The sequence below is a fragment of the Notamacropus eugenii genome, chromosome 1, assembly GCF_028372415.1.
Source record: "Notamacropus eugenii isolate mMacEug1 chromosome 1, mMacEug1.pri_v2, whole genome shotgun sequence".
NCBI lineage: Eukaryota > Metazoa > Chordata > Mammalia > Diprotodontia > Macropodidae > Notamacropus > Notamacropus eugenii.
Window position 1 is genome coordinate 380,064,206 of NC_092872.1, and position 22,566 is coordinate 380,086,771.

Consider the following 22,566-nt stretch of genomic DNA (forward strand, 5'->3'; position numbering starts at 1 on the left):
CAAAGTGAAGAGGATGGGTGAGATACCTGACCTCTGAGTCTCTTTTAGTGCTGTTGCTCTATGTTCTAATTTTCTTTCCAGCCTTACCTCCTAGAACCCATCTTCCACATAATAGAAACAGTCTGCATTGAGAGAGTGCTTTAGATTTACAAAATGCTTTATCTACATCAACTCATTTGGTAAGTGACACATGGCAGTTCCATTAGACTTTTCAAGACGGTAATCATGCCCACCCCTCACAGTCCCTGTTTCTAAGGTAAAACAACTTTATTTTCTTCAAAGGATCCTCATCCAAAATAGTTTTGAATTATTTTACCATCCAGCTCTCATCAATGTCCCTCCCTAAGAAGGCTGTCCAGAAGTTGACTCAATATACACCAAAACCAAGGGCCAACTGCCTATGAAAGAAAAGGATCCAAAAGAGGAAGGAGGCCATTCTAGGCTCTTCCATGGAGCCCATACATCACTGGGTGGGTCTATGTGATACTCGTCCCAGGGAGATTAACATCACTAGGAACAGGAACATGATGCCCAGTGCTTTCTTTGGTTCTGGGGACCTAATCTGGGTAAGAAGGAAATGGCTCTCCTTTCACCACAATAAATGGGACTTTCTGGGGATGGGAGAGCTGATCCGTCCAGTTCTTTGGCCAGGGAGCTTCGTCTCTTTTGTTTGTGGTTTCTCTCTCAAGCCCTACTTAATGAGCCTGGTGCCAATAGATAAACACCTAGGACAGACAAAGGTCTGCCTGGAGTTCTTCCAGGTTACCCAATAACTCTCCAAAGACAGACTGCTAGGATACAGAAAGCCTGAGGAACACCATCTGGCACATATTACCCACTGTGGGCACAACAATGTCTCAGGCACTTCCAGGAGGAATAGGACGTAAAATCACAACAATGGGAATAGTTATATAACATTTTAATATATATTTATCTAATTTCCTCCTCAGAAATACCTTGTGAGAGATCAGTACTGCAAATATTATTTTTTGGATGGAACTTGTGATTTCACTGAGGCAATTCTTTTTGCTAATATAGGTTGGTGGCTGACTGCAATTTACAATCTTATTTAATGGCTTAGGGGAAAGAAATGGTTAAGTAATTCATCCAGGGATACAGAACCAGGATATGTGTGTTAGAGGCATCTCTTGAACCCAGGTCTTCACGACTCTAAGGTTGTTTTTCTATTTACTGAGCCAGGCTGACCTAAGTGCAAGTATTCTTAACTCTTTTTGACAGATGAGGAAACTGAGAATCAATTACTTTCAAGGTCACATACCTTAGTAAGTGTAGAACACAGGATTCAATCGTAGGTCTTCTGACTACCAACAGTCTTTTCCCTAAAACCCCAAAGCCTTCTCTGGGGATCACAACCTCCAATTAACTGCATCCTTTAAATTAACTCTCTTGGTTATTTTTTCCTGGGCCTGCTATTTAAACAAGGGCATTCTTTTGTATGGATGAGATTACTAGAAAGAGGCTTGGGAGTCAGGAGATCTGTGTCCTAGTCCAACCTCTACCACTAAGCAATTAATGTTCATTTACCACCTCTCTGAGCCTCCCTTTCCTCATTTAGAAAAATGAGAAAAAACAAAGAAAATACATTTGAAAAAAGTTAAAGCTTTACTACAGATGTATAGTATTAACAGCCCTTGTTTTCGTCTCAACGTTGGTTCCCAATACAGGAAAGAAATCCACAACCTCCTGTGAGGTGAAACAAGAGTCTATCTAGGTAACTCCTCAAAAAAGAAAAAAAAGGCAACGATAAGCCAGAGACAACGGTGACTTCATACCAGGCTCTGGGTCTGGCCCCGAGCATTCCCAGATTAAATGAGGTAACGTCTGCGAGCATGTAGCGCAATGCCCAGATACAAAGTAGCAGCGATCGAGATGCAGATTCCCCCTCCCCAAGCACCTCCACCAGGCTCCCCGGGGATCTCCAGCTGGCCCGAGGGCAGGGACAGCGCAGGGCGCCAGGCTGCAGCCGGACTGAAGGACGCAGGAGCCTCGCGAACAAGGACTGAGCTCTTTCGCATCCCCCCTTCCTGGAGCCCTTGAAAGCCCAGGCTCTTTACACCTCGCCCTTGGGCACGTGTGCGGTGAGGCGGCGGGGCGGCCACGGACCGGGGGCGGGGGGATCCAGGTTTGGGCAGGGGCAGGCTCCGGACAAAGCAAAGGACCCGGGGGAGCCCGCTTTCACCGCCTAGGGCCGGGGCGGGTGCCGCAGGCCGAGCGGATCCTGCACAAAGAAAAGGGGCGCGGGGCTGCGGGACTCACCGGCATGACGGCGAAGGCGGCGGCCGCGGGAGGCTGGAGGTCGGAGGCCGGAGGCTCCCGTCGCGAGCACTGCGGTGGCAAAGTCTGGAGTTCGGGGCGCTTCCGGATGCGCGGCCACGCGGGGCCCCAAGCCCTGCCCCCGCCCGGGGCCGGGCCACCGCCCGGCCTTCCCTGGTGCAGGGCGCAGGGAGGAGCTGCGGCGGCGGGCGGCGCTTCCTCGGGGGGCGGGGCGTCGGGGCCCACGGGAGGTGATGCGGCAGATTGGGAAACCGAGGGAGCGAAGCTGCGGCATCCAGGGCCCGTGCGAGGGGCCCGGAGATACCAGGGTGGGCAAAGAGGCCGACCGGGAGCGAGGGGCAGAGGCAGGCCGCGAAGGCAGGCAGGTATCCGGAGGCGCGGACCCGCCCCCTCCGTCAGCCTTCGTCCCCCTGCTGCTCCTTTCGCTCTCAGCCTTTACCGAGGAGCCTCCAGGGAAGAGAGCGCCCACTAATAAGCACAATGCTAGCCATACTGTAAGAGCTTGAGAAATGTTAACTGCCCGGGGTGGGGAGCCTGCGGCCTCGAGACCTCCTTCTCGGCCCTCGAATGCGGCCTTTTGACCGAATCCAGACTTCACAGAACAAACCCCCTTCATGAAAGGATTTGTTCTGTAAAATTTGGACTCAGTCAAAAAGCGGCGCCCGAGGACCTAGGAGGTCACATGAGCCTTGAGACCGCAGGTTCCCCACCCTACCTGATCACTTTCAAGAAATGGATCTGAGCACTTTCGTGCCCCAGAACCTACCACTACCTGGGAAGGAAATATTCTAACTTGGAACATCAAAAAGCTCTGAGAAGAGCTTCAAGGTAGAGGTGAAGTGGGGGTGCATTCCAAACAGGGGAGACAGGTGCTGTGAAAGTGCAGAGACTGGGGATGGAATGTGTTATGTACAAGGAACAACAAGCAGGTCCATTTGGCTGGAATGTGGGTTGTGTGGAGAGGACTGTGCAAGAATAAGGTTAGCTGGAGCTAGATTGTGAAGTTTTGTATGAGAAGGGAAAAAGCATTTATGTAGCTCCTACTATGCGCCCGGCACTGTTCTAAGCAGAATATTCTGCTTATGATTGAGGCAGACAGAGGTTAAATGACTTTCCTAGTGTCATAGAGCTAGTGTGTGAGGCTAACTTTGAATTCAGGTTTTGCTGACTCCTGGCCCCGCCCTCTATCCTGTGCACCACCTTGCTGCTTTTGTTGTAGGCAGGTGAAAAAGTTTGTGCTTTAGCCAAAAGGAAATAGGAAGCTTCTTGAGCAAAGCATGATATGGTCAGATCTGTGCTTTTTCAAATATCAACTTAGCTGCAGTGTGGAGGATGGAATGAGGAGAAGTGAGATTGGAAGCAGGTGGAACAGTTATTAGGCTATTTTATTATTAGTTTAGGCAAAAAGTGAAGAGGATCTGAACTAGGTGAAGTCAACCTGGGAATGAAGAGAGGGGGATAGATGTGAGAGATGTTATGGAAGTAGAATAGATATGCTTTTTGGGTGGGTAGATATGGGTTATAAAGAAGAGTGAAGAGTCTTCTGGACTGTGAACTTGGGTTACTAGAAGTATCACAAAATCACAGAATTCTAGAGTTTGAAGGAACTTCAGCAGCCCTCTAGTCCAATCCATACCTGAAAAGGAACCCCCACTATAACACACCCAACTAGTGGTCTTTCAGCCTCTACTTGAAGACTTCCAATGAGGGGAAGCCATCCATTCCCCCAACCCTCCACAAGCAAGTTCCTTCCACTTCTGGATAGCTCTGAGTGCTAAGATTCTTTTCCTGATATCAAACCTAAATCTGTTTCTTACAGCTTCTGCTGTGGTGCCTGGTTCTGCCATCTGAGGCTAAACAAAATAAGTCAAATGCTTCTTTATTGTGACATTTCTTCAAATACCTAACATGCCCCCTCTGAATCTTTTATTCTCTAGGCTAAGCATCTCCAGTCACTTCAACCAATCCTCATAAAATAGGACTCAATCACATGCCCTCCTTTGGATCCTCTCCAGCATATCTATGTTCTTCCTGAACTGAGGTTCCCAGAATTGAACACAATATTCCAGATGTGCTTGCTCTAACCTTGTGTGTGTTTATCCTTCATTGCCGAAGAAGACCATGCTATCAGAGAAATGATGACATGACTTGCACTTGACTTTGTTTTGAGTGAGGGAGGGCTGTGCAGGTCACCAGCCTCACTTCTCCAGAGCCATCTGAATCCAGTGACCAGATATTCATCAGGATGACTGGAGATGACCCAGGATGAGGCAGTTGGGGTTAAGTGACTTGCCCAAGGTCACACAGCTAGTGAGTGTCAAGTGTCTGAGGTGATATTTGAATTCAGGTCCTCTTGACTTCTGCACTGGTGCTCTATCCTGCTCTAGCTGCCCCTTGCTCTAACCTATGCAGAATATGGAGGGACTATCACTTCCTTTTTTCTGGAAGCTATGAGTCTCTGGATCCCTAGATACCTTTAGCTCTTTTTGGCTGCCATATTACACTGCTAACACATATTGAACTTTTGGAACAGTGAAATCATCAGATCTTTTTGAGATAAACTGCTGTCTAACTACGCCTACTCTGCCATCTTGTACTTGTGAAGATTTTTTTGTAACACAGGTATAAGATTTCACACTTATCACTATTGAATGTCATTCTATTACATTCAGCCCAAAACTCTGGTCTGTATGGATCTTTTTGGATCCTTACTCTGCCATCTAGTGTGTTTGTGATCACTTCTGGCTTTCTTATCTTCAGATTGTATTGTCTTTAACCAAGTTATTAATAAAATTGTTAAGCAGCACAGAGCTAAGCATAGGTCCTGTGGTACAGCACCCTATACTTTCTTCCTAACTGACATAAAAATATTAACTACTTCTCTTCGTGTTCTATTGTTCAGCCAGTTCTTTGTGTAATCATAGTTATCATCTAGTCCACATCTCTCTTACTTTTCCAAAAGGATAGTATGAGATCCCTTCTCTCTACTCACATATATAACTATTAGTTCAGGCACTAATCACTTCTCACCTGCCTCAAGTGTCTACCCACTACAATCCATCCCACACACTGCTGCCAAAATAATTTTATTTAAGCACAGATCTGACGATGTCACTCCCTTAATCAATTTCACGGCTGCCTAGTACCTCCAGAAAAAAAAATATATATACACATGCTATGGTAACGGCATAACACACCGGGAGGAGCAAGTCTTATGCCTGGCCAGCAGGCTGCTTGTCCTCCTGTGGAGCCTGCGAGTAAAAGAATGAGACGGGAGAGAGGGTCATGAAGCAACACTGATTTATTCAAGCAACCACTCTGGTTATATAGTCTCTGCCAGTCAGCCCAACAAACCATGGCAACACACACAAACAAACCCGAAACTATAGTAGCGAACACAAGCCAGAACTATAGTAGCAAATGCAAACCAGGGGTGGGGCCGTCCCTTCCAGCACCATCTTCTTCACCCTTCCCTGCTCCGGACTCAGTTTACCTGATGTCCGTCAGTGTGGTGTCCCAGATGGCGTGGCGGTCAGCGCCCCTTACCTACACACACATATGTATGTATGTATGTATATATACATATGCACATGTATGTATATGCGTAAATTTGTGTATACATAGATGTGGATGTATATGTACGTATTTATGTGTGTATATTCTGTTTAGCTTATAAAGCCCTTCATAACCTTGCCTTAGCCTGTCTTTCCAGGCTCATTGTATATGACTTTCCTTTACACTCTCTAAGATTTAAATTGCCCTTATCTCTGTTCCTAACATATGACATTCAATCCTCCGTCTCTATTCCTCTTCACAGGCTGTCCCCCAGGACTGGAATAAACTATGTCCTCACCTCCACCTCACAGAATTCTTCCTTCTTCAAGATGTAATTCACGCAACACCTTTCACATGAAAACTCACATGATCCCCTCAAGTGCTATTGCACTCCCTCTTAAACTATGCTGTATTTAAACACTTTGTATTTATATTCTATGATACTTATGTATGTTCTTGTTGTCTCCCCCATTGGAATGTTGAATTTTCTTTCAAGTAGATATTGTGTCATTGATTATATGTGCACTGTGGCTGGCACATAGTATATGTTTAATAAATTCTTGTTGACTAAGTGCTTGTTTGATTACTTATGCCCTCTACAAGGACATCTGTAATGTATGTGTAGATGACTCATAAAAATTCTGTATAGCTTGGAAAGTGCCCATATGTATTACTAGTTGTTGATGATACTAAAGGCAAGTGTTGCTGTTCAGTCATTTCAGTCATGACCAACTCTCTGTGACCCCATTTGGCGTTTTCTTGGCAAAGATACTGGAGTGGTTTGCCATTTCCTTCTTCAACTCATTTTATGGATGAAGAACTGAAGGAAACAAGGTTAAAAGTAACTTGCCCAGGGTCACACAGCAAGTAAATGTCTGAGGACAGATTTGAATTCAGGAAGTTGAGTCTTCCTGACTCCAGGCCCAGAACTCTATCCACTGTACCACCTAGCTGTCCCTAAAGGCAAATAACAAGGGATAAATATTAGAGCATGACATAATCCTTTGTAAATTACAAATTGTGTCAAAAATAAAAATGCTCAGGAGCTGAGGCTGTCAAGAAAAGCTAAAGTTAACAAAAAGAATCTCATAGCAGTAACCAGTCATTTCCTGCCTATGAATATATAATCAGCTTTATTTTTTTAATGGTATTCAGTGTTCACCATGTTTTCCACCTACTGATTTTTTTTTCCTGAAGAAAGTATTCAAAATGCTGTGTAGTCTATAATTTTTTGGCCTCTCTCATCCTTTTTCTTACTGATACATGTTTTCTATTCTCCTTCTTGTCATCCTTAACTAATCCCACCTTTAAACTAAGGTTATCAGATATTTAAGCATATGTTAATTTAATTTGAAGGGTCTTCAGTTTTTCATGGAATTTCTCTACCTCTTAATCCTCTGCAACAGATGTTGGTACAATTATTTTCATGATAGTCTTTTTGAAAGTAATTATCATGAGCATGACATTGTAAAATGACCACATGTCCCATGAAATAATGTTTTCTGTGTTCTTGGGTGTTTGATGAAAAACAACTTTGCAGATTGCATTATTTGCCTCTTGAAGGGGAAACTGTGATCCATCCTTCTATTTGGCTGTATCATCTTTCTTTCACTTAATTTTGTTTACAGAAATCAAGTGATGTTATTCAGTTATTTCAATAAAATATCCATATACACGTAGCTGGTGGGTCAGTGTATAGAGCACTGGGCATGGAGTCAAGACTAGTTCAAATCTGATCTCAGACACTTACTAGCTATGTGATCCTAAGCAACTCGTTAACCTCTGTTTGCTTTTGCTTCCTAAACTGTAAAATGGGGATAATAATGTCACTTACCTCACAGGGTTGTAGCAACAACCTGTAACAACAAGTCCTGTAGCAGGACTCAAATGAGATAATATTTATAAAAATTCCTGGTGCATAGTAGACATTATAAAAATGCTTATTCCCCTTCCCTACTCCTTGGTGACTGGACAGGGACTTTTCAGTTAGAGTACCAATAGTCATATTAAAATATACAGATGATGTATAAACTCTGTGATTGTTAGTATCCTCTGCTTCCATTATTGCTAGTCTGCCACCATCACTATAGAAACAGAAAGAAGATCACAGAGGAGTTAGTGTTATGTATATTTTTCTTTGTTTTATTAAGTTTCCATGGCCAAAGACTCCATCTCCAAGTGGCCAGTCTGCTGATAATCAAGATTTTCACACTACCTAAGCCAGTCCTCAAAATTAATCTGTTGTGGGGACTGTATTTGAAGCCTTTTCATTGTAATGGTGGGGCCAGCCAATGAAGACCCAGTCAGAAGTACAAAATGGAGAGGCCTTTTCCCTCCCTAATTCAGAGTATGGGCAGATATCCAAGACTCCTTCTTATCAGTTTACTATGTGGTGATGAAAAATCTTTTAAATGACTTCAGAGTTGGGAATGAGTTTGTATACAAAAGGTCAAATGGATGGAAGAACTCTCTTTTCTAGTGTATTTCAAAGAAGAAGAAATTCTGTCAGTCTGTAGATGGGGGCAGAGGTAGAAGCCAAGATAGTGGTAGCCAGCGGCCAACTCTCCTCACCTGAGCATTGTTATGAAGACCTGGGGCCCTCTGTTTCTTTGATTTATTTATTTATTTTTCATTTTCAACATTCACTTTTACAAGATTTTGTTCTAAATTTCCTCCCCCCATCCATTCTTCCCTCCGCTAGGTGGTATGCAATCTGATATAGGCTATATACATGTATGATCACATTAAAGATATTTTCACATTAGTCATGTTGTGAAAGTAGAATCAGAACAAAAGGGGAAAACCATGAGAAAGAAAAAAAAATCAAAAAAGGGAAATAGTATGCTTCAATCTGCATTCAGATTCTGTAGTTCTTTCTCTAGATGTGGGCAGCATTTTCCATCATGAGTCTTTTCAAATTGTCTTGGACCATTTCATTGCTCAGAAGAGCTAAGTCTAATAGCCATTGCACAGTGTTACTGTGTACAGTCTTCTCCTGGTTCTGCTCACTTCATTCGGCATTAGTTCATATGTCTCTCCAGGTTTTTCTTAAGTCTGCCTGCTCACCATTTCTTATGGAACAATAGTTTTCCGTTACATTCATATACTTGTTCAGCCATTCCCCAACTGATGGGCATCCCCTCAATTTCCAGTTCTCTGCCACCGCAAAAAGAACTGCTATAAATATTTTTGTACATATGTGTCCTTTTCCCTTTTTTTATGATCTCTTTGGGATACAGACCGATAAGTGGTATTGTTGGATCAAAGGGTATGCACAATTTTATCACCCTTTGGACGTAGTTTCAAATTGCTCTCCAGAATGGTTAAATCATTTCACAACTACACCAACAATGCATTAATGTTTCAATTTTCCCACATCTTCTCCAACATTTATCATTTTCCTGTTTTGTCATATTAGCCAATCTCATAGGTATAAGGTGGTACCTCAGAGTTGTTTTGATTTGAATTTCTCTAATCAATGGTGATTTAGAGCATTTTTTCATGATTATTTATAGCTTTAATTTCTTGACCACTTTTTATCAATTGGGGAATGACTTGTATTCTTATAAATTTGACTCAGTTCTCTCTCTCTTTCTCTCTCTCTCCATATGTGTGTGTGTATGTGTGTGAGAATTTATCAGAAACACTGACTGTAAAAATTGTTTCCCAGCTTTCTGTTTTCCTTCTAATCTTGCTTGTGTTGGTTTTGTTTGTGTAGAACCTTTTAAATTTAATGTAATCAAAATTACCCATTTCATAATGTTCTCTCTTATTTGTCATAAATTCCTCCCTTCTCCATAGATCTGACAAGTAAATTATTCCTCGTTTTTCTAATTTCCTTATGGTATCATCCCTTATGTCTGAATCATTTACCCATTTTGACCTTATCTTGGTATAGGGTGTGAGGTGTTGGTCTATGCCTAGTTTCTGCCATACTATTTTCCAGTTTGCTTAGCAGTTTTTGTCAAACAGTGAGTTCTTATCCCAGAAGCTGAAGTCTTTGGGTTTATCAAACCATAGATTACTATAGCCATTTTCTACTGTGTCTTGTGTACTTAAATCAATTCCACTGATCCACTACTCTGTTTCTTAGCCAATACAAATAGTTTTGATGATTGCCACTTTCTAATATAGTTTTAGATCTGGTATGGCTAAACCACTTTCCTTTGCATTTTTTTCATTAATTCCCATGATTTTCTTGACCATTTTGTTTTTCTGGATAATTTTGTTATTACTTTTTCTAACTCTGTAAAATAATTTTTGGTAATTTGACTGGTATGGCACTGAATAAGTAAATTAATTTAATTATCATTTTTATCTTATTAGCTTGACCTAACCATGAATAATTGATATTTTTCCAAGTGTTTAGATCTGACTTTATTTGTGTGAAAAGTGTTTTGTAATTGTGTTCATACAGTTCCTGGTTTTGTCTTGGCAGGTATACTCCCACATATTTTATATTGTCTACGTTATTTTAAATGGAATTTCTATCTGCTGGGCTTTTTTGGTAATATATAGAAATACTGATGATTTATATGGATTCTTTTAATGTCCTGCAACTCTGCTAAGTTTGTTAATTGTTTCAAGTAGTTTTTTTGTTGATTCTCTCAGATTCTTTGATTATACCATCATATCATCTGCAAAGAGTGATAGTTTTGTTTCCTCATTGCATATTCTAATTACTTCAATTTCTTTTTCTGCTCTTATTGCTAATGCTAACATTTCTGGTACAATGTTGAATAATAGTGGTAATAATGGGCATCCTAGTTTCACCCTTGATTTTATTGGGAATGCTTCTAGCTTATCCCTATTACAAATAATGCGTACTGATAGTTTAGATAGATGCTGTTTATCATTTTAAGGAATGCTTCATTTATTTTTCTAGGGAGTTCATTGATGGCTTGTTTAATTTCTTTTTATAAAATGGGGTTAAGTATTTTATTTCCTTTTCTGTTAATTTGGGCAATTTATATTTTTGTAAATATTCATCCACTTAACTTAGGTTGTCAGATTTATTGGCAAACTATTGGGCAAAATAGCTCCTAATTATGGCTTTAATTTCCTCTTCATTAGTGGTGAATTTAGCCTTTTCATTTTTGATACTGGTAATTTGGTTTTCTTTCTTTTTTAAATCAAATTAAGCCCAGGTTTATCTATTTTATTTATTTTCATAAAACCGACTCTTAGTTTTATTTATTAGTTTTACTTATTTATTATTTATTTCTTAATTTAAATTTTATTAATTCTTTGATTTTCAGAATTTCTAATTTGGTATTTAATTGGGGATTTTTAATCTGTTCTTTCTCTAACTTTTTTAGTTGCATGTTCAATTTATTGATCTGTATTTTATTCATATAAACATTTAATGACATAAAATTTCTCTTAAGAACTGCTTTGGCTGCATTTTTACAAGGTTTGGTATACTGTCTCATTATTGTTTGCTATGTTGACGGCATAGCTTACCAAGAGGAGCAAGTCTTATGCCTGACCAGCAGGCTGCTTGTCCACCTGTGGAGCTCAAGAGTAAAAGAATGAGGCGGGAGAGCGGGTCATGAAGCAACTCCAATTTATTCAAGCAAGCACTCTGATTATATAGTCTTTGCCAGCTAGCCTAGTGAACCATGGTAACACACACAAACAAACCCGAAGCTATAGTAATGAACACAAGCTGGAACTATAGTGACAAAAACAAACCAGGGGTGGGGCCGTCCCTTCCAGCGCCATCTTGTTTACCCTTCCCTGCACCGGACTCAGTTTACCTGATGTCCGTCAGTGTGGTGTCCCAGATGGTGTGGCGGTCAGCGCCCCTTACAACTCCCCCTTTTTGTTTTAGACCTGATGACCTTCACGGGTTTGTACATCTCTCAGCTTGAATTGATTTTCAGTAAGCATCCTCATCGTATCTTTTACAGTTCGTAGGGCACATTTGAGACATGCTGGTATAAGACATATAACAATCAAGATAACAATACCTCCTGACAACAATGGACCTAGCCAATTAAACAATGAGGTGGAATGACCAAAAAGTTGCATCATGTCTGAAACAAAATTTTCAAGTATTAACTTTTTTGTCCCTTGAGTATTTATATCCAATGCCAATTTTTCCAATAGTTTCATTTCACTTGAAACTTTGGCAAGTGTTAAACCATGCAAATTAAATTCAGTATCATTATACAGTTTGTTCATCATGCAAAAATGACGATATCTGTAATCACATCTTAAAGCCAATTGTGTTTCTGTGGTCTGCAGTTCATTTCCAATAGCTATTACATCATTTTTTAACATTAGAATGGCCTGATAGAATTCGTGATCCATCCTCAATTGTTCCCTAAATCCCACTGATACATTATTTGTACAAACACCAAGGATAGCCCTTCACCAGTCCTGTAAAGTTGAAATGTCTACTAATGTCCAAAGGTCCAATACTGGTCCTCGGCCTGGCTCACTGTTAGAAGCAGTAAGATGCAGCTGACTAATTTCGTGGCTCAGGCATTGTAGTTTCTTCTTCCTTCTCTGGTGGACTCGCTGTGATTTCTTCCTGGTGCTGTACGACCCATAGTCTTTTCACTGGTACCCAAATCTCCTTGTCTCCTGTAAAGATACAAGCATAACCCTTGCCCCAAGTTAGTATGGTATGTGTTCTAGCAGTCATTCTGAGCTGACCATGTATTTCATGGCAGGCGTAAGACCATACTCATTGAATTTTAAAAATTGGTTGTGTAAAGTGCCAATTTTAATTGATCATGTGCCGTGGACCTGGGTCCCGAAGCTCCCCCTTTTTGTTTTTTGAACATATTATTTTATGGTGCGGTTCGCATGTTCTACTATTGTCCTGTGGGGTTATAGGGGATCCCAGTCACATGAGAGATTCCGAATTCTGAGAGAAAGTTTTGGAAGGCCGAAACAGTGTATGCTGGGCCATTATCAGTCTTTAGTAGTCGTGGGACACCATGGGCGGCAAAACATTGAAGCATATGACTACACACGTCCTTAACTGCCTCTCCGGTGCATAGAGTAGCCATGATGAAACCAGAGAAAGTGTCTATAGACACATGGACATATTTAAGCCTCCCGAATGAAGCTATGTGAGTCACATCCATTTGCCAGATATCATTAGGATGTGATTCCTTAGGATTGTACACTCTGCGTGGCATCGGTGGCTGGAAAGGAATGCATGCTGTGCATGATTTTACAATCTTTCGGGCCTCTTTCTTAGTAAGTTTATATAAATGTCTTAATGATTTTGCTGATATATGAAACTTATTGTGAGCCTGCTGAGCTTCCTCAGTGGTTTCTAGGTATACACCTCCTGATACTACTTGATCCACAACCTCATTTCCTTCTGCTAGAGGCCCTGGTAGATTGGAGTGTGATCTTATATGTAAAATGTGGAATGGGAACATACGTCCTCTTCTGGTGTTTTGGACTTCCGCTAGCAACTGTCCAGTTTCTAATTGAGTTGATATGCAGGCAGTCTCTAGGTCTGGTATAAGTGTGGCTACATATCTACTGTCAGTAATGACATTGATAGGCTCATCAATTTCTAAAGCCTTCCAGAGCACAAATAGTTCATTCTTTTGGGTGGATGAGAATGGAGTATTATATACCTGCAACCATTTATCTTGATATACATATGTGGCTGCTCTATTCAATTTTGTGGCATCAGTAAATACATTCTTTCCTATGATCGGAGTGTCATGGTGTTTCTCAGCCCATGTCCGTAGTGTTTCCTGGTATATGCTTAGAGCCTTATTTATGTTCCCTGTTTTGAAGTTTTGATTAATAATGACTTGCCATTCTAGGTATTCTGTACAGCATTTCTCTACTTGTTCTTTAGTGTATCTACAGTAGATGGCATCAGGATCTCTTCCTATCAGTTTCCTCACTCTCTGAATTGCCTCGTAAACCACTTGTGCGACTAGTACACAGTAAGGGACACAAGACCTGTTGTGTACTCTCTTCAAGTGTATCCACTCTAATACCCCTTCCTCTTGGTGAAGGCATCTTGTGGGAAGTTCCACAGTGAAAAGGATAGAGATATACATACTTTCTGTTGGTACATATCTCCTGGTGCTAGCCTCTACGATTTTTGTTTGAATTTTGGAGATGCACTCCAACACTTGAGGAGTCCATTCTCGTGGTGAATTTAAGTCAGGATTTCCTTTCAGCATGTCATATAATGGGTGTAATTCACCTGTAGGTATTCCTAGTTGTGGTCTGATCCACTGAAGCTCTCCTATCACCTTTTGCATATGATTGAGAGTCTTGATTTTAGACACATCTATTACTGGTGATTTAATATGGATTTGATGTTCTAATATGGTGTGTCCTAAGTAGTGTATAGGCAGGTCTTTCTGTATCTTATCAGATGCTATTCTTAAGCCCTGTTTGAGGAATTCTCTCTCTATCATTTGTAATGTCATTTCTAAAATTTCAATGTTATCATGAGCTCCTAAGATATCATCCATGTAATGGAGTATCAGCACCTGGGGAAATCTTTTCCTGACTGGGTGTAATGTCTTGTCTACATACCACTGACAAATTGTGGGTCTGTTTTTCATTCCTTGGGGTAGTACCTTCCATTGGTAACGATGGTATGGCTCCTGTAGATTGACACTGGGTACAGAGAATGCAAACCTTTTCTTATCCTCAGTATGAACAGGAATACTGTAAAAACAATCCTTGATGTCAATCACCCAAAGTTTATAACTGCTGGGAATTGCATTGGGTGATGGCAAACCTGGCTGCAAAGCACCCATCAGCTGCATGATGTCATTGATCTTTCTCAAATCAGTCAACATTCTGTATTTTCCAGATTTCTTTTTTATGACAAATACAGGAGAGTTCCAAGGGCTAAAGGATTCCTCAATGTGTCCTAACTCTAACTGTTCTTGTACTAGGTCTTTCAGGGCCGTGAGATTTTCATATTTTAGGGTCCATTGATCCACCCAGATGGGCTCATCTGAGATCCATCATAATTTTGGTGGTGGAATTCTCACAGCGCTGTCATCAATGGACCTGTTCAAAAATTTGTTGTTAATCTTACCCCTAATTGTGTAAGCAGGTCTCTTCCCCATAGTATTATGGGAAGCCCTTCCAATACTTGTGGCCAAAATTTTCCTGATCTGTCCTCAAAAGTCCACCGTAGTGGTCTGGCCACCTCCCTGGCCCATTGTGAGCCTCCTATGCCATATACACTGTTTTCCTCTCCTATAGGCCATTGAGATTCCCATTGTGAAAAAGGGAATACGTTTCTGTCTGCACCAGTGTCAACAAGGCCTGTTTGTTCTATGTTATGACTCATTTGTATCAATTGTGCTACTGACTGCCCTCTATCAACCTCAACCTCCACATTGTTAGAGTTGCACATCAGGATCTTGTGTAAGGTACCAATTGGTGGTTGCTGTACTACGGCCTGTAAGCCTGTGTAAGCATTTGCTGGTGCAGAAATGATAATCTCTTGCTTTGTTTTGATACATACTTCCTCTATTGGTAACCATACTGTTGTGCATGGAGGTATCAGGAAATTCCCTAATTTTGACTGTATGGCACCGACTTGAGTGTCTGGTGCTTCCTCCTGAATTCGAAAGTGGCCTGTGGGATCGTCTCTGCGTCCTCCCAGTAGCCCCTCCTTTTCTCCTGGGCTAGAGGGACGCCCGTCTGCATGTTTAAATATTGAGCACTACCCTTGAGAGGGGAGAATGACCTATACTCTGAAGCCCAATGTCCTGTTTTCTTACATTTTAGACAGGGTGTGGTTGGCCTGCTCTTAAATGGCATTCTGTTCCCTTGGTTCTGGAGTCCTTTTCTTCCCTCTGCATTGTTTCTTCGCTCCCTCTGGTAATGTCCTATTTTTCCACACTTAAAGCATCTCATTTTTGGTCTTGCCAGTTTCAGCCTTAAGCTTAGCAATACATTCCTTCAGGGTTCTATTCATCCTTTCTACCTGGCCTGAATTCTGGGGTCCAAGTACATGTACTCAAGCACTCCACCCTGTCTCCCTTTAAGCAGATGGGACCCAACATATTTTGGGATAAGGAATGAAGGTCTCGGCTTCTGAAACTGCTTCCTGCTGAGACTGGACATAGAGCTGACCCTGCCTCACAGGGCCCCAACATTGGAGGGGTTAGGTCTTTAACCAGTATGAGGAACTTGACGATTCAGAGGGTGATAGATGATATTACAATTCTTGAGAAAGGAACATCTCTCCACCTGGTGGAGGGAGGCAACTTACAAAAACTGAAGCACAATTTTTATACCCTAACACAGAGAATCCAATTTAATTGCTCATGTGGCTTTAGAAAAGAGGGGAGATTTGAGTAGCTTTTGGGTACCTTCCAAGTTTCAGCTACAGCCCACAGCACTTTCACAAAGAAAGCTGGTAGCTGGTAAGGGGGGGACAACCAACCGACCGTCCACAAGCCCTGGATACCTGGAACTCAGGTGTCTAAGGAGAGAGACCTTATGGAAGAGAAATTTTATTTAGCCACTATGCAAGTACTCTGCAAAGTACCATAAATCTTTTCACAAATGAATAGATGATAACAAACCAGATTCTTAGGTATTAAAGAATTCCTAAATATAAAACATCTTTGACTCTGTTTGAATTCAGATAGGAGTGAAATTTTCCAATCATGCAGTATCTGTATTATAGCCAGACTCAGGAACAATCAGGTGGGAAACATTCCTTTATAAAAGGACACAGTGGGGAAACTGACCAGGAGGATCCCATCCTAGACTGAGTCTAGAATTGTCCCCTCAGTGTTTCCTCTCCAGATACAAATTTCACCTGATAACAGTACAGGATGAAGGATCACAGTCCCTCTGAGTAACTTTTGGCATATTCTTTCAGATACTGATTTAATTCAGACAACTATACCCAAATTCAAACTTAAACAAAATTATTTATGGTCCAAAATGCTTTTACCTTAAACAGCAAATTTCACTAATCCCAACTTAAAGCCAAATACATTTATTTGTATTCCCATGGAGTTGAAATAAGCAATACACATTAACAGGACTCACATACATAAGAGATTTCATTTCAGATCCTTCTTTCTCAAATTTAAAATTTGGCCTGATATAAAAGCCAATTGTTACAACTTTTGAGCAAGTCACATCATTATTTATGAATTATGCAAGCCAAACGATTTTCTTAGGACTGATGACTGTGTCCACATGAAAGGAGCGTTGGCAGTTTTACAAAATAAAAGGAATTGGCATGGATCCCATGTCTGCCAACCCCAAACATATAGGAGGACTGTTCTGAATGGGCAGAACCAGTCTAAATAAATTATTACTCCATTCATTTCTTTCCACACATAATAATCCATTAACAATTTTAGGTTTAGCATTAAAACAGCAGCTTTTTAGCTGTAACTTTTTTAACAGGCAAAGGTGAAAATACCTGGTTTTCTAAATAACATAACTTTTCCAACATCTTTTAGTTTCAACAGAATTCAGATTACAAATTGCTTTCTCTAACACCATTTCTGGATTATAGAGTAAAATAAAAATCTTGATGGTTCTAACTTTTACTCAAGAAAATTTCACATCTGTGGCCACTCCTTAAAAATGTTTTTGAAAGAAAAACTTGTGAAACTGCAAGTGGAAGTGAGGGAGACTCTGGAACAAAGTCCAGTGGCGCCTAGTCTCCTCCTTTTCACCTGGGAGTTTCAAAGCCTTGTCTCTGAGGTGTCTTTTCTCTTTCTTCAGTAGGTTTCTCAATTTATCAGTTAGCTCTTTAACACTGTCCTGCAAATTCTGCACCATCTGTCTGTTCTTCCATCTCTCTTCTAAGTTTAGATATATGGGTGCTGGCTGCCTTTCTGGGCTATTGTCCCTTGTACTACTCTCTGACTCTGACGGGGCTGTCTGGGAGGATGTGATGAATGTTCTCATTTGCACTGCCTTACCACCATCTTCTATGAACACATTCTCCAGCATGTTATATAGAAAGAATGTGTACTGACCCTGACTCAACTTTTGTGAGCTTTGCCCCATTTCAATCTTACTCACAGTTACACCTCGTCTCACTCGAGCTGAATGCGCGCGTCTTCTCCTGCGTCCACTTCTCAGATTCGCTTCCAGAGGAACTCGGTGAGGCAGACAGGCTACGGTTTGCTGTCGTGCTCAGGTGTCCACTTTTGACCCTGTCCTGATAGCTCCTGTACACTGTCTAGGCTTCTGGAGAGCCTGACTCACTCGGGGGGTTACTGAGGGACCTGATTCCCTCAGCTGGGGTTCCTGAGGGACCTGACTTCCCTTGGCTGAGTTTCTTAAGGGACCTGACTTCCCTTGGCTGAGCTTCCTGCTCCTTCCCCCTGCTTGTTGCCCCAGTTTGGGTGTCAAGTTGCTATGGCCCCACGTTGGTGGGCGCCAAGTTGCTATGGTGACGGCATAGCTTACCAAGAGGAGCTGCTTGTCCTCCTGTGGAGCTCAAGAGTAAAAGAATGAGGCGGGAGAGCAGGTCATGAAGCAACTCCAATTTATTCAAGCAAGCACTCTGATTATATAGTCTTTGTCAGCTAGCCCAGTGAACCATGGTAACACACACAAACAAACCCGAAGCTATAGTAATGAACACAAGCTGGAACTATAGTGACAAAAACAAACCAGGGATGGGGCCGTCCCTTCCAGCACCATCTTATTCACCCTTCCCTGCACCAGACTCAGTTTACCTGATGTCCGTCAGTGTGGCGTCCCAGATGGTGTGGTCAGTGCCCCTTACAATTGTTATTCTCTTTGATGAAGTTATTAATGATTTCTGTGAATTGTTGTTTGGCCTGCTCATTTTTAGGATTAGATTATATACTTTCCAATTAGTTTTTTGCCTATCTTTTCATGGCCCTTTATTACATGTAATTTTTATTGCATCATGATCTAAAATGGATGCCTTTATTATTTCTGTCTTTTTACACTGGATTGTGAGGATTTTATGCCCTAATACATAGTCATTTTTTGTGTAGGTGCTGAGAAAAAGGTAAATTCCTTTCTATTCCCATTCAATTTTCTCCAGAGGTCTATAATTTCTAACTTTTCTAAAATCCTATTTACCTCCTTCACTTCTTTCTTGTTTATTTTGTGGCTAGATTTATCTAGTTCTGGGGCGGAGGGAGGGTTGAGGTCCCTTACTGGTATAGTTTTGCTCTCTGTTTCTTCCTGTAACATAACTTCTCTAAGAATTTGGGTGCTGTACCACTTGGTGCATTTATGTTTAATATTGATAATACTTCATTATCTATGATACGTTTCAGCAAAATGTAATTTCATTCCTTATCTCTTTTAATTAGATATATTTTTGCTTTGGCTTTGTCTGAGATCAGGATTGTTACCCCTGCTTTTTGCACTTCAGCTGAAGCATAATATATTCCATTCCAACCTTTTACCTTTACTCTCTGTATATCTCTCTGCTTCAAATGTGTTTCTTGTAAATGACATATTGTAGGTTTATGGTTTTAATTCACTCTGCTATCCACTTCCATTTTGTGAGAGAGTTCATTTCATTCACATTCGTAGTTATAATTACTGTATATTTCCCTCCATCCTATTTTCTCATTTATACTTTTCTTTCTCCTTTCACCCTGTCCCTCTTCACCAGAGCTTTGCTTCTGACCACCACCTCTCTCAGTCTGTCCTTCCTTCTATCAGTCCCCCTTTTCTTTCCCTTTTCTCTCCTACTTCCCTGTAGGGTAGGATAAATTTCTATACACAACTGAGTGTGTATATTATTCCTTCTTTGAGCCAAATCCAATGAGAGTAAGGTTCAAATATTGCTCACTCCCTCCTTTCTTTTTCTCTACTGTAATAGGTCTTTTGTGCCTCTTCATGTGATGTAATTTACCCTATTCTACCTCTTCCTTTCCTTTTCCCTGAGTAAAATTCTTCTTTTCACTCCTTAATTTTTTTATGTTATCACATCAAAGTCAACTTAAACCCATACCCTCTATCTAGGTATCTTCCTTCTAACTGCTGTAATAGAGATACAGATCATCTTCTTGAATACATGTTGTTTTCTTTATTATTTACCTTTTTATGCCTCTCTTGAGTCATATTTTAAGATCAAATTTTCTGTTCAGCTCTGATCTTTTCATCAGGAAAGTTTGAAAGTCCTCTATTTCATTGAATGTCCACCTTTTCTCCTGAAATATTATGCTCAATTTTGTTGGGTAGTTGAGTTTTGGTTGTAATCCAAGCTCCTTTGCCTTCCAGAATATCATATTCCAGGCTCTCCAATCCTTTAATGTACAAGCTACTAAGTCCTATGTAGTACTGACTGCGATTCCTTAATATTTAGATTGTTTCCTTCTGGCTGCCTGCAGTATTTTCTCCTTGACCTGATAATTCTGGAATTTGGTTTCAATATTCCTTGAAATTTTCATTTTGGGAACTCTTTCAGAAGGCAATTAGTGGATTCTTTCAATAACTATTTTACCCTCTTAGGGCAGTTTTCCTTGATAATTTCTTTAAAGGTGATGTCCAAGCTATTCTTTTGAGCATGGTCTTCAGGCAATCCAATAATTCTTAAATTATCTGTCCTGGATCTCTTTTCCAGGTCAGTTGTTTTTCCCATGAGGTATTTTACATTTTCTTCTGTCTTTTCAATTCTTTTGATTTTGTTTGACTAATTCTTGATGTCCCTTAGAGTTATTAGCTTCCACTTTCCCAATTTTCATTTTTATTTTCTTCACTTAGCTTTTGTACCTTCTTTTTCATTTGCCAGTTCTACTGTTGAAGGAGTTGTTTTCTTCAGTGAATTTCCTCCCAGTTTGGCCAGTTCTATTTTTTTAAGGAGTTATTTCTTCAGTTAAGTTTTGTGCTTCCTTTCCCAAGCTGTTGACTCTTTTTCCATAATTCTCTTTCAGACTCTCATTTCTTTTACCAATTTTCTTCTACTTCTCTTACTTGATTTTTAAAATTGTTTTTGAGCTCTTCCAAAAGGACTTTTTGAGGTTGAGACCAATTCATATTCTCCTTTAGGCTTCACATGTAGGCATTTTGACATCGTCCTCTTCTGAGTTTCTGTTTTGATTTTCCCTGTTGCTATACTAGCTTTCTATGGTCAGGGCTCTTTTCTATTTCTAACTCATTTTTCCAGCCTATTTTGTGGTTTTTAAAGTTGATATCTGCTCTTGGGGCACAGGGAACTCTATCCCAAGCTTTTGATGCTGGGGACCAGGGACCTGGTCACTGGCTTTCCATGCTGGGGCCTCAGGTACTTGCAGCTTGCCCATTGCACACTGGGAGTGGCCTAGTTGTACCTATTGTGCTGGGGTTCCAGGGCTCGAAATTTGCCTTCTGAACTGATGCTGGAGGCCTCAGTACTGGCCTGCTGAGTCAGGACAGAGGGGCCTTAGTTGCTTCTCTGTCCTGAAGTCCTTCTAGGACTATCTTTACATGTAATTGGGAAAAAATACTACTAAATATTTAAAAAATAAAAAAAGATCAATGACTTGAAAATATCTGTAAGCAAAACCTCAAAGAAAAATGCTTGTTTGACACAAGCCCAACAAGAATTCCTAGAAGAACTAATAGATTTAAAAAAAAAAGTTAAAAATGATTTTAAAAATCAAATAAGAGTAGTAGAAGAAAAATTGGGGAAAGAAATGAGAGCCATGCAAGAAAATTATGAAGAGAATTAGCAGTTTGGTAAAAGAGGCACAAAAATACTGAAGAAAATAACTCCTTAAAAATCAAAATTGACCAAATAGTAAAAAAGGTACAGATCTTCACTGAAGAAAACAAATCATCAAAATTTAGAATTGGAAAGTGGAAGCTACCAAGTCTATGAAACATCAAGGAGCAATAAAACAAAGTCAAGGATTTAAAAAAAATTAAAGAAAATGTGAAATATCTGACAGGAGACACAATTATTCTGGAAAATAGATCAAGCAGAGAGAATTTAAGATTTTATTGGACTCTCTGAAAGCTATGATAAAAAAGGATTCATCATATTTTGAGAAACTACATAGAAAACCTGCCCAGATATCTTAGAATCAGTAGGTAAAGTAGAAATTGAAAGAATCCACTGATTATCTCCTGAAAGAGATTCCAAAAAGAATGGTTTAGGTAGTGGTTAATATGGGTAATATTCCAAGTAATGACTTTTCAATGTGGGAGGCAAAATATTTTACTTTTCCATCCTTGATGTGTCCTGCTACATCCTGTTTAGATCCTTTCTGAACACTAAAAAATGCATCATAGTTCTTCCAACAGCACTGGCCTCTAAAAGTTTGTTAACAAGTGCTGTTTTTAGATGACCCATAAGCCCCCAATATCAGTGAGCAATCATGTTGGACAGTTGATATTCTGCATCAGCAGTAGTCTGGATACTTCCATTTTAAAAACTCTCATAAATCATTCTCTAATGGATAGGATAAAGATAGGGATTGGATCTGTGATTTAATTGATATAAGGAGCCTCGGGTTAGGAATTTCTACCATTTTAGGTCAGTGCCTTATCTGCAAATTATAGTCTCAGAGAGTTGCCTAAAGCACTGAGATGTGAAATAACTTACCCAGGATCATATAACCACAGTATGTGTTAAAGGGGCTTGAGCCCAAGTCTTTCTGAACTCCAGCTTTCTATATTTCTATAATTTGTACTAGCTCATCACTGTGAATGTTGTAGGCTGGTGACTGCAGCTACTAAACACAAGCTCATTCACCGCTTCCATGCAGAGAACGGTTTTTGCAGTGGCCACCTGGTTTTCCGAGG

General features: G+C 40.5%; 1 protein-coding gene across 1 annotated transcript in view; it reads right to left on the reverse strand.

Annotated features, from left to right (window-relative positions):
* Window positions 1-22,566, reverse strand: part of ATOX1 (antioxidant 1 copper chaperone) — a 63,656-nt gene that overhangs the window by 18,087 nt on the left and 23,003 nt on the right. The window contains exon 2 of the mRNA XM_072629295.1: window positions 2,278-2,728. Within this exon, the coding sequence (XP_072485396.1) occupies window positions 2,278-2,728 (451 nt within the window). The remainder of the gene's footprint in view (window positions 1-2,277; window positions 2,729-22,566) is intronic.